Raw genomic sequence first — 14545 nt, 5'->3', positions numbered from 1 at the left:
TGTGAAACATGATGGTGGTGCATGAGAATTGGATTCTGTGGCGTTTGGAGTGGTCTAAGAGAGAGATGCTTTTTGTGAATGGCGGAAATGTAAAGTGAAATGATGCTTTTCCTTGTATTACGGATTATGTGTCATTGTTTTCCATGCCATGCCCACACTGTTCAAGCATAATGATAACTAAATTCTGAAATGATAAAAAGGTAATAACATCTCCATCCCGGGCCTGGCTGCCGTCCGTGACAAGGGGCGGGTTATAAGAAAGGTTGGCCCGAGTTAGGGTTTTTTAACATGTTTTTAGTTTTAAATAGAGTGGATTTCTATAGATCGTGTCTGGGTATTAACATGGGAGACTCCGAGGGTGTGCTAGCCGCACCATCGGCCAAAGCACAAAAGTTTTGGGGGCACAAACTCTTATACATGTTACATATATATGTTTTTTTGTGTTAGAGTAAGGTTATTTACAATGGTTTATAGGATAATTACATACTCAGAATGGTTTATGTTTACAAAAAATCGGTCGATAAAAATTTTATCCATGTACATTAGCGAATAAAAAAATTTCGTTAAGGCCTACGGGCCTTTTTATTTTGGTTCGACAAAGGTATTTAAATTCTCGGAGACGGCCCTGGGTATTAATGACTTGTTCGTTACAATTTTTTTTAAATTTAAAATTACTTATAAGTGTAATATTTTGGTGACATAAATAAAAGCAATATTTTATGTTTTAATTTTTAAAAAAGGTTGATTTATGTAATTTTACACTATTTTTTTATCTATTATCTATTAAGCATAGTGCGTTAATTTTTAAAAAATTGTTTGTTAACAAAGTATGATTTTATTATAAAAAAAAGGTGTGATTATAACAAATAGATGTATAATGAGTGTTGATGTGGAAATGTTAGGAAACGTATGACATTTGTAAGATTTGAAAGAAAATGAGTAAAAATCCGTTGACAACGCATTATTATGGATGTGTTAGCACTAAAATTAGAGGTCAAAACTATTGATGTTTTCATTTTAATAAAATTATACAAAATGCAATGATCAATCAACATACCTAATGACTCCTTGACTAAACCTTAACCTAAACTACACACACTTAAAATCATGTAACACAAATATGGTTAACCCAATATCTAATGTGGCAAAAGGGATTAATGAGTAATGGGTAAGAATTTCGCTGTAAACATGCAAAAGGGATTGTGGATTGTAAAAAATGGGACATGTAAACGGGAACCTATTTGAGTATCAGTTCCAACATGACCCATTTATTAAATATATTAAATATAGCAACCCAAAACATGATTATTTTCTTATCATGTTACAAATTGTCATTCACGTCACGTTTGTTTAGAAAAGTTTTCGTGGTTTTATTTATTTTGAACTTTGTTTTAGGGATGGTATCACATTCTAATTGGATGCTATTTTATAAAGAAACATACCAAATGTCCAATGAACAAGCTTAATTTGGGTTGTTTAGTCTGACTTGTTAAATAAACATCTTGTGTTTGGATAATATTTTAATCAATGACGATTGTATTTTACAAGTTTTAAAGAATCCAATTAAAGCAAAATTTTGATTAAAAAAATGAGTTTTTTTCTTTTGATTCCTAAATGTGTCTACAAAAGGGCACAATTGATATTGAATACGAAAGAATAGAATAATTGTGTAATTGATAGTTATCTATAAATCTACAAGTAATTAATTAAGTTTTATTTCTATTCCTATCATTTTATTCTTTGTAAAAGCGAGTATCTTTTCTTCCTCATTTTGTAGCATCCGTGGTATCGAATATGAAATAGTGGATGGGTCAAAAGTCAAAATTATTTGTTAAGAAAAAGGTGGTTTATGGAATTCCTATTTTTTGAATACTTTTTTTTGACGACTAACAAATAAAAGTCTGGTTACCCAGGGTAACTCAATGGCAAAATAATTTCATATATTCGTGATTGCAGACAACATTGGGTAACTCAAGCCCACTACTAACTATAAAAAAAGGTATATAAAATAACAATAATAATATATAAGGATAATTTGTCAAGAAAATATACCAACTTACTCCTAAAAATTTGAAATATATAATTTATAACATAAACAATAATTAAACTCGTATGAAACGTGTGACATTAGACGTCGACTATCTGTTAAAGAAAAACAAAAAAAAAAAGAAATCATGATGAACAAAAAAGAATCAAACTCGTATGAAACGTGTGATATATGACTTTCAATCCTTATCTAAAAGAAGATACAATTGAAAATTGAAGTGAGTTTATCACATACATTGTCATAATCTTTGTGTACGAGGCAACCCAAGTAGGCGGCCACATCATTGTGTTAGCTTTTAACTTTTTTTTAATTAATATTTATAAAAATTTCATAAATTACTGTTATTATATTTGTTATTGTGTTAAAACTTGACATTATATTTTTTTCTACCTTGATCACCCTTGTTAGGAATCATGAATTAAAAAATGGATTAGCGAATACATTTGCAGTTTTATCAGTCTATAATATATATAAACGAAAACAAAAAAATCCTATATGTCGCGATGTGGTTGTTCCCCCTTTTTTTGGAGTCACCAGATTTGCTTGATTTTTAAATGGAGGCTTCTCATGCATTTGACCCGAATTCATGGGTATCGGTCTTACCAAACCCAGATATTCCTTAAACGGGTTATAACATCTCATTAAATAAAAAATTATTCTCACCAAATTATTGATGTAAAAATCCTATAAAATAGGATATACTAAAAATTAATATCTTATATATATATATATATATTATTTAAATTAAAAAACCAATTTTATAGTAAAAAAAATAAACGGGGCTTGAGTCTCATCAAACCATAAATATATTATTAACTTTCATAAATATTATTTATAATTAAAAAAACAATTTTATAGTAAAAAAATAACGGGTCTTGGGTCTCATCAAGCCATAATTATATTATTAATTTTCATAAATATTATTTATAATAACCAATTTCATAGTAAAAAAAATAAACGAGTTTTGGGTCTCATCAAAACCATATAGCTTTTAAATCGGGTTATAACATCTCATTTATTTGTGAAACAATTTATCATCAAACCATAAATATATTATTAATTTTCATACAATAAAAATAATATAAATTCAAAAAATAAATAAATATTAAAACAAACAATATAATTATAAAAACTAGTAGTTTATATTTGAAATTAGGTGACCTTCAATCCTTGTTTAAAAAGAATATCCAATTGTAATTTTAAGTGAATTTGTCGCATGCATCATCACAATCTATATTTTATATGGCAACCCAAGTACCCAACTACCCAAGTAGGCGGCCACACCATTGTTTATAACTTTTTTCAATAAAATTCATTCGATTACTTTTATTATATTTGTTTTGTTAAACTCGATATTTTATATTTTGATCACCCTTGTTACTTGCATCGAACCAACTTAACTGCCATAACCTCTGGAGACTGGAGTGACTTCTCTATGCTAATTTAGTCTCCCGTACTCGTATGAAACGTGTAGTAGACATTAGACATCTATTTCTTTTCATAGAATAAACTACTAATAACAATTTTCATGATCGTGTAATTACACTCATGATTATAGTTGTAAATCTATTTGCCAATCTGTTGTCTCCCTGTCTACTTCATGACTCCATTTTTTATGTGAGCATGGCACTCCCTAACCTTTGCATAGCGTATTAGACAAAGTTTGATGAATTTACATCCTGATTTAAATAGAAGATACAATTATCATTTCAATTGATTAGTTATTAATGTGTGTTGGTGATTTGATTATTAGGCTGATTGTTGTAGAAAATGGTTTTCTAGTTAGTTAAAGCGTCAAGTCACTGCCACGTAGATGGTGTGACTTTACCTAACTCACACGTTGTGGTTTAACTAGACATTATCTAAAGAGAAAAAAACAAAAACCATAAATATGTGATTGGTTATTTGAGGGAGACCCCGTCATGTTCTTGTTAAAAGCCCTGTTATCATATTAGCTAACCCACCATAACGCCCGACCTAAATGATCAGGGCTGGTGTAGCGGAAGTTAAGTTCTGGCACACACGTCACCTTTTCTCCTCCCTTAAATACCCCCATAACATGTTATTAGAAATATTATTGGAAAGAATATAATATTCATTTTTCCTTGAAAGGTCGAAGGATCCTACTTTTGGCGCATGGTGATGTTAGGGTTATGAGCTCGATACCAACTAATCATATATTCTCAAAAGTGGCTCAAAATTTCAAACCAACTTAAAGATTATTATTTATCTTTTAGAGAAAACAAAATTTCTCAAACTTTCACTAAAAAGACGACCAAACTAGCTCAATGCTAGAGTCCAGAAAACACAACAACTTAAAAAAAGGAGAAATTACAATAATTAATCCATTTTAACTTTTTAAACGAGGAACTATTCTTTATCCAAAGAAACGTCAAAGGCTTAACGTCTTCAATCACATTAGGCTCCGTTATGAATCTTCGTTCATATATTTATTTGTTTTTTCACTTCCAAATGCACCAACATGCCATCATTATAATTCCTTGTAGGATCTTCTTTATCCTGCATAACGGGGCTAATTTGTGACTTATGAGTATGTCGCAGGCCGAGAAGGCGAAAATGGAAAGAAATTTTGCATAATGAACTAACAAGATGCCAAAGATTTGATGTCTTTAGTCACCTTGGGCTATGTTGTGACTCTGCATTCAAATATTTATTTGTTTCTTGACTTCCAAATGCACTAACATGCAACTATTATCTTCTTGTAGAATCTTCTTCTTTTCTCTACATGGTGTGGCTGATTTGCTAATTGTGAGTAAGTCGTGGACCGAGAAGGCGAAAATGGAAGGAATTTTGCATCATGAACTAACAAGATGTCAAATCCGATCAGTGAACTAACAAGAGGTTAGTAAATGGTTTTCATTTTCAACGCCTTCATAAATTTGACTGTTGACGGATTCAACAGGTATGATTCAAAATGCGAGCACTTCCCAAGCCGAGATTCAATCCATTGATGCTTTCCAAACAAAGATGTTTATTTTTTTTGTTGCACACTTGTCTCAACCCATTACAAATAGATTATTTGGGCCAAACGTATTAGCATTACCTTATTCATGAATGAAACCGAAAATTCCCCGGATGATCATTCAATCCAAGCCCATGCATCTAGGGATGAGCATGGGATGGTACCGGTACCGATCCCGATTTTCCCGATCCCGAAAATTGGAAATTCTTGGTACCGGTACCGGTACCGGGACGGTACCGGGATAGTATCGGTACCGAGGGTAAAAAATCGGGAAATACCGGTACCGTACCGTACCGGTACCGGTACCGATCCCGAAACTTAAAACCATAGTACCGATTCGGTACCGATTTCGGGATAGGTACCGGTACCGATTCCCTGTTAGTATACACACACATACAATCCTTACAACGATTGATTAAGTGTTTAAATCTTAACCCATAACTGTCACATAATGTCGTAAATATGCATCTCTATGAACTACACAATTAAGAACATTGTGTTTACCATTTCCCCCCTTTATCAACACCCAACACATTTGAACCTAAGTTAGTGTGCTATTGTAACCTAATTCTCTTAAACTCCCGCTCTAATAACAACTTGTAACACCTCAAAACGGAGCCTTCTTAATAGGTTTACACAACACATAATTTAATATGACAAATTAGTATTTCAGAATATATAAAAAAATAGAAAATCCTACTGCTCTTTTCAAATAGCCTACTATCCCACTTATACTAAGCTGAAAACGTACTAAAATCTGTTATCTTTGTTTGTCTATAGTTTAATAAAACTTTTCACTTTACCTTATGAAAACGTTAATGATTTAATTTAAACAAAACACGGTTTATTACCTCTCATACTAATTAGTAATTAGTATAATTAATTACTTCATCCGTCCCATTATAAGTATCTTAGTTTGGCTTTTCAAGTCTTTCTTTTGCAACCTTGACCGTGAATATTTTTGTTCGTGTCATATAATGTTTGATGAAAATTATATCAATGTAAAATCCTACGTGTCGTGATGTAGTCACTCCCCCTTTTTTTGGAGTCACAAGATTTGCTTGATTTTTAAATGAAGGCTTCTCATGCATTTGACCCGAATTAATGAGTATGGGTCTTACCAAACCCAGATATTCCTTAAACGGGTTATAACATCTAATTAAATTAAAAATTATGCTCACCAAATTATTGATATAAAAATCCTATAAAATAGGACATACTAAAATTTAATATCTTATTTATTTTTAAAAAGATATATATATTACTTAAATTAAAAAACCAATTTTATAGTAAAAAAAGTAAACGGGTCTTGGGTCTTATCAAACCTTAAGTATATTATTAACTTTCATAAATATTATTTATAATTAAAAAACCAATTTTATAGTAAAAGAGATAAACGGGTCTTCGGTCTCATAAAAACCATATAGCTTTAAATCGGGTTATAACATCTCATTTATTTGTGAAACAATTTATCATCAAACCATAAGTATATTATTAATTTTCATACAATAAAAAAATATAAATTCAAAAATAAAATAAATATTAGAACAATAATATAAAACAACCCCCGTAATACGGGGGATAAAAACTAGTGTGTGTGTATATATATATATAGGGTTTGGATCAAATACAAATGAAATTAACGTGCTAAACGTGAGAATCAAGTAGAGTAATTATGTATACAAGTAGAGTAATTATCATGGAGTAATTATATAATTACTCCATGATAATTACTCTACTTGTATACATAATTACTCTACTTGATTCTCACGTTTAGCACGTTAATTTCATTTGTACGTTAACCTTCCCCTATATATATATATATATCTTTGATAAAAAACAGTTTTAATCCTCGTATATTTTATAAAATATTAACCATATATAAATTTAATAACTAAGTGAAAACATGGGGTTGGGTTTAAATACATAGCATTCTAAAAACATGAAGTCGTAGAAAGGATATCAAACAGACTTCGACTAAAGTCAACTTAGTAGTATTGGAATCATCTCGCTGAACTGTACCATATCAGATTTTATGTTATCACTTTTTGATTTATAACTTGTATAATTTAAAACTTTTGTTCATATATTTGTCTTTTTATTTATCATTGTGTTTTTGTTTATTTTCGTCAATGTGTCTTTTTTCATTAACATTGTGTTGTATTAATCAGCAACGTGTTATATAGTGCTTGATATTATGTTATATTTTATTTTATAATTTATTATATCTTTATACATATTCCATATTTAAAAGACTATATAGAATAACTGATCTGTGAAAACATACACAACATTTTTTTTTACCAATCTAACTTAGACTAAGGGCAATGGAGTGAAAATCGCTCCAACTTGGCCATGAACACCCCCTTCCACCCGGGCGATTTGGGGGGGGGGGCATGTATTTGTCGACAGGTTGAATCTCAAAATAGAATAATAGATAATATTTATTACTCTTGAAACGATTTTAGGCTACAAACCATTTCATCATAAAATTAAAACCGTCCCTCTATTAACATAACGTAACGTGTCAAAAATCATTCTCGAATATAGCTCAATACACTACCATAGAAATTCAACTTCTATATATTTAACTTCTTTAAATTAAATTTATAGCCGTTGAGCAGGGAATATCTAGGAAGCATATGCCACGTGATTCGTCCGTGAGCCAAAACAAACCACAGTTAACCAAAACCCAACCCTAGTTCAACACCACACCTAATCTCACTCCACGTGTCCAAAATCAACGGCCGAGATCATCTAACCACTCATCCAACCTCCCTATATAAGATCATCACCTCTAATCCCAAAACCCTAACCCTCTTCAATTTCACCATCACAAAACCATTCTAGGAATACTCAATTCTTCAATGGCATCAAACCCTAAGGTCTTCTTCGACATGACCGTCGGCGGCGCACCAGCCGGCCGGATCGTGATGGAGCTTTTCGCCGACACCACTCCACGCACCGCCGAGAACTTCCGAGCACTCTGCACCGGCGAGAAAGGCAAAGGAACCTCCGGCAAGCCGTTGCACTTCAAAGGCTCATCGTTCCACCGTGTCATCCCAGGCTTCATGTGCCAGGGCGGTGACTTCACACGTGGCAACGGCACCGGCGGCGAGTCGATCTACGGCAACAAGTTTGCTGACGAGAACTTTATTAAGAAGCATACTGGACCTGGTATCCTGTCGATGGCGAACGCTGGGCCGAATACTAATGGATCTCAGTTTTTTATCTGTACGGGTAAGACTGAGTGGTTGGATGGGAAGCATGTGGTGTTTGGGAAGGTGGTTGAGGGTTATGAGGTTGTGAAGGCGATTGAGAAGGTTGGATCTGGTAGTGGGAGTTGCTCTAAGCAGGTGGTGATTGCTGACTGTGGTCAGCTTTAGATCTTGATGGTGGTTTAATAACTGTGTTTTTTGTTTTGTGTGTTGAGTTTTAATTGTGTGGTTGTGTTAGGGTTTTAATTACTGTGTGTGGTGGTGGTGGTGGTTTTTCGTTGACTTGATTGTTGATGGATGTTTGGGATAAATAAATCAGTTTTTAATATTGGCATATTGTTTTTATAGATCTGGTTATTATATAATTGCTGTGCTTGTTTTGATGATATGACTTATGATACAGTGAGTCATTTTATTATACACATGATATCCAACTTTTTTGTGATAGATCAGTTCTCTATAATTTATTTATTTGTTTATGGGTATTATTGTCTTGATTTCTCAGCTGATTAAAAAAACTTTCACGTTTGACAAATTGTTAATGGCCTAAATATTATTCTTTAGGGATTTTTTAGTAGTTGATATATGAAAGTAACGTATTGTCGGATTGTCACCAAGTCATTGAAAGTTCAAAGTTTATAGTGGTGGTAGAAATTACATGATATATTCAACCAGAAATTGTTTAAAAGCAGGTTAGACTTTGAAAGTGATTTTTAAACCTTACTATTAACGCTATGGGCGTAGAAAGAGGCAGGATTAGGGCGCCTTTGGGCTTGCAGCCCATAGAAAGGGGGTAACCGCCCCTCTTTTCTGCGCCCTTGCCTTTTGCAGCTTTGACGGTGTTTCGCGCCCTCGGCACCCCAATGGCGCCCATAGAAGAGCTTCGAAGCCCCGTTCCTACGTGGCGATGATGTCAACGTAGTTAAATAGTAGTGTAGGCAAACGACGCTTGAATAGAGCTGTAGTTTCTTAATTTTATTTGGGTATTCGTTATTAGGCTGCGTGTGTTGGTTTACTAGCAAGGGCTAGTTGTGGTGTCATGTCACTATCACTTAGTTCTGTTTTAACTAATTAACCTTTTAACAAGCACCTTGTGTGTTAACAAGGTTTAACTAGATTCTTGTTTTAAAATAAAGTGATTGGTTGTTAATGGGATTGAACCCCTTAACCCTCTTTTTGAGTCCTTAGGGCACCATCAAGATAATAGAGAGAGGAAACTGGTAATTATTGTCTTGTAGTATGGCGAGGGTTTAACTTGTGATGTAGAGGTTGGCGCTCCATGCCGCTACCACAACACCCATTTTTATAAACCCTCTTAAATTTTTTGTTTGATACGTTGTTAAGACACAAGCCACACCGAATTATTTACATTGACTACAATATATATTGATCATAAGTTAATAGAGTTAGATGGAGTACAGAAAATGTTCAGTTTTAATTACTGTGGATTTTGTCAAATAGTATCAAGGTCTTAGGAAAAAAGGCATCGCTTCTGAATTGGTAAGGATTCAAGATGTGTGGGTTAGTCGTTTTAAAATTTTAATTTAACCATATTCAACAAACATCCCACTAAAACCTTGGTAACTAGAGATAGCAGGCATGCATTAGAACCTTGTGCCTTTTCTTATTCTTATAAAGAGAGAAAAAAAAGGTGATTTCATTATCATGTGAAAGACCCCAAAAAAAGAAAACAACCTTCAAATGACCTCATTACTATTAGGACCAATTTATTTGAATACAATTATCATTAACTGAAAAGCTACTCCAAATTACTTCATTAGGACCAACTTGTTTAGATGCATTTCTCCATAAATGAAAAGTGTGAATTAACTTTATGATAAAGAGCTCATGCTTGTTCATGAAAAAAGAAAAAAAGGAGCTAGCGTAAAGAGACACAAGCCTAATTATTAGAGAGAACTTATTCTTGGTGCAATCAATTGGGTTGTGGCTCATTGACGGAGTCAAAATCTTCAAAAACATCTGAGTTTGGAATGTCTTAGGCTCGACTTCTACAAATGACAAAGATTAAAAAGAAATTTGCCGTTCCAAAAAAGAAATATATTATTGATACATGAACACAAAAGGTTAAGCCAATCAATTAACAAAATCTATGAATCGTTTAAACGAATCAAATCTCAAATTAGCAAATAAACTATGGTTGGATTATCTCAAATCAATAACTAAATCATCTAACATACACTTAGGGGTTTGGTTTGATCGTACCGAATTCAGCTCATCATTGACTAAGTTTATTTAATGTATAAGTACTATGGACTGGTATTTTGTCAAGTCTTAGTCTAAGGAGATGTTTGGCAACCTTTGTATCAGTCAGTTGTGAGCCAATAAGAGACTTGAATGGTTAAAAGACTCTAAGTCGGTCAATGCAGAGCATGTTGATGCGATGGTGATTGGCGATGGAAGAGGTGATGGTGGATCGAGGATGTAGTGCGTGAGTGGCAGATTGAGATTTAGGAAAACTCGTGAATGGATAAAGGGGCAAAAATTTAATTCAACATCATTTTGAAGTTTATTGAGTTAGAGGTTTGCTAACCGATTCAATGGTATTTTTTCTGGTGACTCAAACAGACTTATGCTGACTTACGTAAAAGTAGTCTTTTAATAAAATTATTAAAAGACTACCAAACAACCCATAAGTAAACACCAAAGTTTCCAAACAAGGAAACTTTCTCGAGTTAAGAGATGATAATCAATCCTTAAGATGTAAAATGACCTATGAGCAATTTTATCATGTTAACACAAGTATTGCCAAATGCCTAGTCATTAAATAACATAAGTCACATCGGAATATCGGATAAGCGAATAACGGGCTAATGTTGAGGACAAAATAGTATTTAGGGTGGCTGCGGGCCTTGAATTGCCCACTAAGCCCAGGTTAACTTAAGTATGTAAAACATCAATTTAAATCAGATTACTTAATATTCTCATAGAATCATAAGACCATGCGTACTGGAGGATTTATGAAGGCGTTATGGGGTCATCAATCCTAGGAACACCGCCCCCCTCTCCAGGCTTTATGGAAGCGTTTTGGCTAAGGCTTTTTAGATGGCGTTTCATGGTAAATAAGAAACTTTGGCATAAATATATCTTTTCAAATCATAAAACATTCTTTCTATTCTTTCTACTACAAGCAAAATACATATGATATGCATTTAAACTAATCAAATTATAGAAAAGGTAAACAAAAGTTTGTTTACTTTAATTACTTTAATAGTTTGTATACAAACCAATTGTTCAGCGAATTGTTTTCCTGAAAGTTCGTTTAATAAATGATCAAACATGAACAAAAAATTTCATTCGATTACCATATTTGTGTTCGTGAATGTTTGATAATGTGTTCGTTGATGTTTGCTCATTAAAAGTTTTTAACACTTTTTTAATGTTGTCATTTAAATTTAAGCAACATCACAAACTATTAAACAAAACTATATATGAGTTATGTTATTAATTTATATGTTAAATCAAAATATAAATATTAATTTAAAAAAACACTAACACAAATTTGGTGGCTTTGTCAAAATATTGGTATTGATGATTTTTGATTAACCAAATTAACCAAAACATTGTTTGTACTCCTTCGTTTGCAGAACACGAACACAAATTTTCATTTAGTTAGATATTAATGAACCATTTGTTTACAAATAAATACGAACAAGACCTTGTTTTGGTTCAATTTAGTTCGTTTATGGACACATTTAGTTATATAGAAAGTAAAAGTGTTTTAGTCAAACACGAACACCGATTTGTCCCAAAAAAGGATTAGAATCGCACAAGGCTTGTTAAACTAAACCACATCTCCACCGTCCATCTAATATTATAACCCCATCAATATCTCAACACTTCGATCTCACGCAAACACAAACTCAAACTCAAACTCAAACTCAAACTCAAACTCAAACTCAAACTCCTACTCCTACTCCTACTCCTACTCCTGAAAACAAAACCTATTTTTCTCTCTGAACAACATCAACAAGACAACCACCATGGCGGCAACTGTTACCAGCGCGTGGTCCAAACCTGGCGCATGGGCCTTAGATTCCGAACAACACGAAGACGGACTCAAACAGTCCGAAACAACAACTCGTCCGGCGGAGATGTCCGATTTCCCGGACCTCATGACTGCTGCAGCCACCAAAACCAAAAAGAAGAAAGGTCAGACATTGTCGTGGGGTGAATTTGTATCTGGTTCGTCGAATAATAATAATAATAATAATAATAATAATAATAATAATAATAATAATAATTATTCGACGAACCAGAGTTACTCGGCCGTTAAACCCGTTATCCAACAGGGTTTAACGGCCGAGGTTATGCTCATGCTCCCCACCGGTCCAAGGCAACGGACCGCTGAGGAGCTTGAGCGTACTAGGTTAGGAGGTGGGTTTAGATCTTATGGCGATAGAAACGAGTCGTCGAATTCGAGGTGGGGATCCGGGAGGGGTAATGGTGGTGATGATGAGGGTAGGAGATCTAGTAGGGAGTCGTTGGGGCCTTCGCGGGCCGATGAAATTGACGATTGGGGTGCCGCGAAGAAATCGGGTGTTGGAGGGGGGTTCGAGAGGCGGGAGAGGGGTTCGGGTGATGGCGGTGGGTTTTTTGAGGGGTCGCATTCTCGTGCGGATGATTCGGATAGCTGGGCGTTGAATAAGAGTTTTCGACCGTCTGAGGGTCGGAAATATGGAGAGTTTGAGAGGGAGAGGAGAATGGGGTTTGAGTCGAGTGGCGACGCGGATAGTGCTGATAATTGGGGGAAGAAGAAAGAAACCGAGAGCCGACGATTCGGCGGCGGCGGCGGTGGTGGGAGTGGGAGTGCGTTTGATAGTTTAAGAGAAAGGCGGTTCGGTAATGATTCGTCGGAAGCGGATAGCTGGGGAAGAAAGAGGGACGAATTGGGCAGTGGTGGTGGCGGCACTGGCAGCAGACCGAAGCTTAATTTGCAGCCTAGGAAGTTGCCGGTGGGTGAAGTTGAAACGGTGAAGGCGGGAAAGGGGTCGAGCCCATTTGGGGATGCTAGGCCCCGAGAAGAGGTGTTGAAACAGAAGGGCGAGGATTGGAAGGAGATTGATGAGAAGCTTGAGGCGATGAAATTGAAAGAGTTGGGTTCGGGTGATCGGTTTAAAAGAGGTAACGGTAAGGCAAGATCGGTTGAAGATTCAAGTGAAAAGAGTTGGAGAAAGGATCAAACTGATGTTAATGTTCAGTCTACAAGGTTTTGTTTTGATTCAACTTTACATTATGATCTTAATTAATAATTTTACCATGAGTATATTTATAATGCGGTTGTATATGTTTGATGTGTGGTGTTGAGAACAATGAAAATGGACATATAGAAGAAGTTGCGGCTGAAGCTGAAGCTGAAAAAGATGCACAGAAGTGATGAAGCGGCGACGTTTTGTGTTCTTGTTGGTACTATTGCAAGTTTTGATAAGTAGACTGATTTTTGTAGGGTTAAATGCATAATTATGTTCATTTATCGTCGTTATGTTATCGTCTCAGTTTTGTTCTTGTTTTGGTTTTAAGTGAGTGTATGCAACTTTATATTATTAAGAGCTTATATATCCAAGATGTGTAATATGTATTGTTCATATTTACTGTCTACAAAGATTATAAATTTTTTGGGTCCACACAAAAAGATTATGAATGTATAGATTAGTTTTAGTCATTTTAAATATTGGGGGCAGTTGGATCACCACACTCACCATTGTGAGATGTGGTAGTCTATATTAACTGTGATGGTAGTTTGTGTATGAATATGTATTTTGAGAATGCTGATAGATTGGGTGGTGACAATTCTTGTGTTGGTGGTGGCCATTGCCATTGATGGAGCTCGTGCGGACACGACAGTTACCGGTACTGTGTTCTGTGATTTGAAGAAGCGTGTATCGACTTACTTGTATACGATCAACGTTCCTCGGGTACGAGTATGCTATATCACCGATGGTTTTCCGAGATACGAGTTCTTCTACCTACAAAACGAACAGCACCGTGAGCTTACCCCTCAGAAAGGGACAGAGGGGTCCTCTTTAGGATAACCCTCCGGTGTGAGAATCAGGTATTGTAGAAGAAGATAATCAAGATGTAAAAATGAGTAAAGGATTTAGAGTATATTTTTCTGCCCTTGCCTCCAACTGTGGAGGTGGTGTGGTATTTATGGTATTAGGGTTTCCAATAATTGGGCTCAGACCCCATTAGGGCCTTTTTGGCCTCTTCCTATTGCTTCGCGCCACGTGTACTTAGGCCACCTGTTGCTTTTTCATTGATTATTCTCTGACCAAGGTA

The 14545-nt window shown here is 34.7% G+C and overlaps 2 protein-coding genes across 2 annotated transcripts; both read left to right on the top strand.

The window, feature by feature from the left end:
- The first annotated feature begins 7825 nt into the window (after nucleotides 1-7825).
- On the top strand, nucleotides 7826-8576 carry LOC143599461 (peptidyl-prolyl cis-trans isomerase-like). Its single transcript, XM_077077412.1, has one exon. It carries the CDS (start codon nucleotides 7898-7900, stop codon nucleotides 8414-8416), a length of 519 nt encoding a protein of 172 aa, XP_076933527.1. The 5' UTR covers nucleotides 7826-7897; the 3' UTR covers nucleotides 8417-8576.
- A 3617-nt stretch (nucleotides 8577-12193) lies between these two features.
- LOC143599457 (eukaryotic translation initiation factor 4B3-like) lies at nucleotides 12194-13887 on the top strand. Its single transcript, XM_077077410.1, has 2 exons — nucleotides 12194-13474; nucleotides 13567-13887. Exons 1-2 carry the CDS (start codon nucleotides 12250-12252, stop codon nucleotides 13641-13643), a joined length of 1302 nt encoding a protein of 433 aa, XP_076933525.1. The 5' UTR covers nucleotides 12194-12249; the 3' UTR covers nucleotides 13644-13887.
- The last annotated feature ends 658 nt before the right edge of the window (nucleotides 13888-14545 follow it).

This window comes from Bidens hawaiensis, unplaced genomic scaffold (assembly GCF_021521415.1).
Source record: "Bidens hawaiensis isolate Kalapana, Puna unplaced genomic scaffold, B.hawaiensis_p1.1 tig00052221_1, whole genome shotgun sequence".
NCBI lineage: Eukaryota > Viridiplantae > Streptophyta > Magnoliopsida > Asterales > Asteraceae > Bidens > Bidens hawaiensis.
The sequence above is the reverse complement of the archived record's forward strand: the minus strand, read 5'-3'. Positions and strand labels throughout refer to the sequence as shown.

Bases quoted from the DNA above. Each gene is read 5' to 3' on its own strand.
- LOC143599461 (XM_077077412.1), top strand. From the start codon at position 7,898: ATGGCATCAAACCCTAAGGTCTTCTTCGACATGACCGTCGGCGGCGCA.
- LOC143599457 (XM_077077410.1), top strand. From the start codon at position 12,250: ATGGCGGCAACTGTTACCAGCGCGTGGTCCAAACCTGGCGCATGGGCC. The intron at 13,475-13,566 runs GGTTTTGTTTTG...GTTTGATGTGTG, and splicing joins TGTTAATGTTCAGTCTACAA to GTGTTGAGAACAATGAAAAT.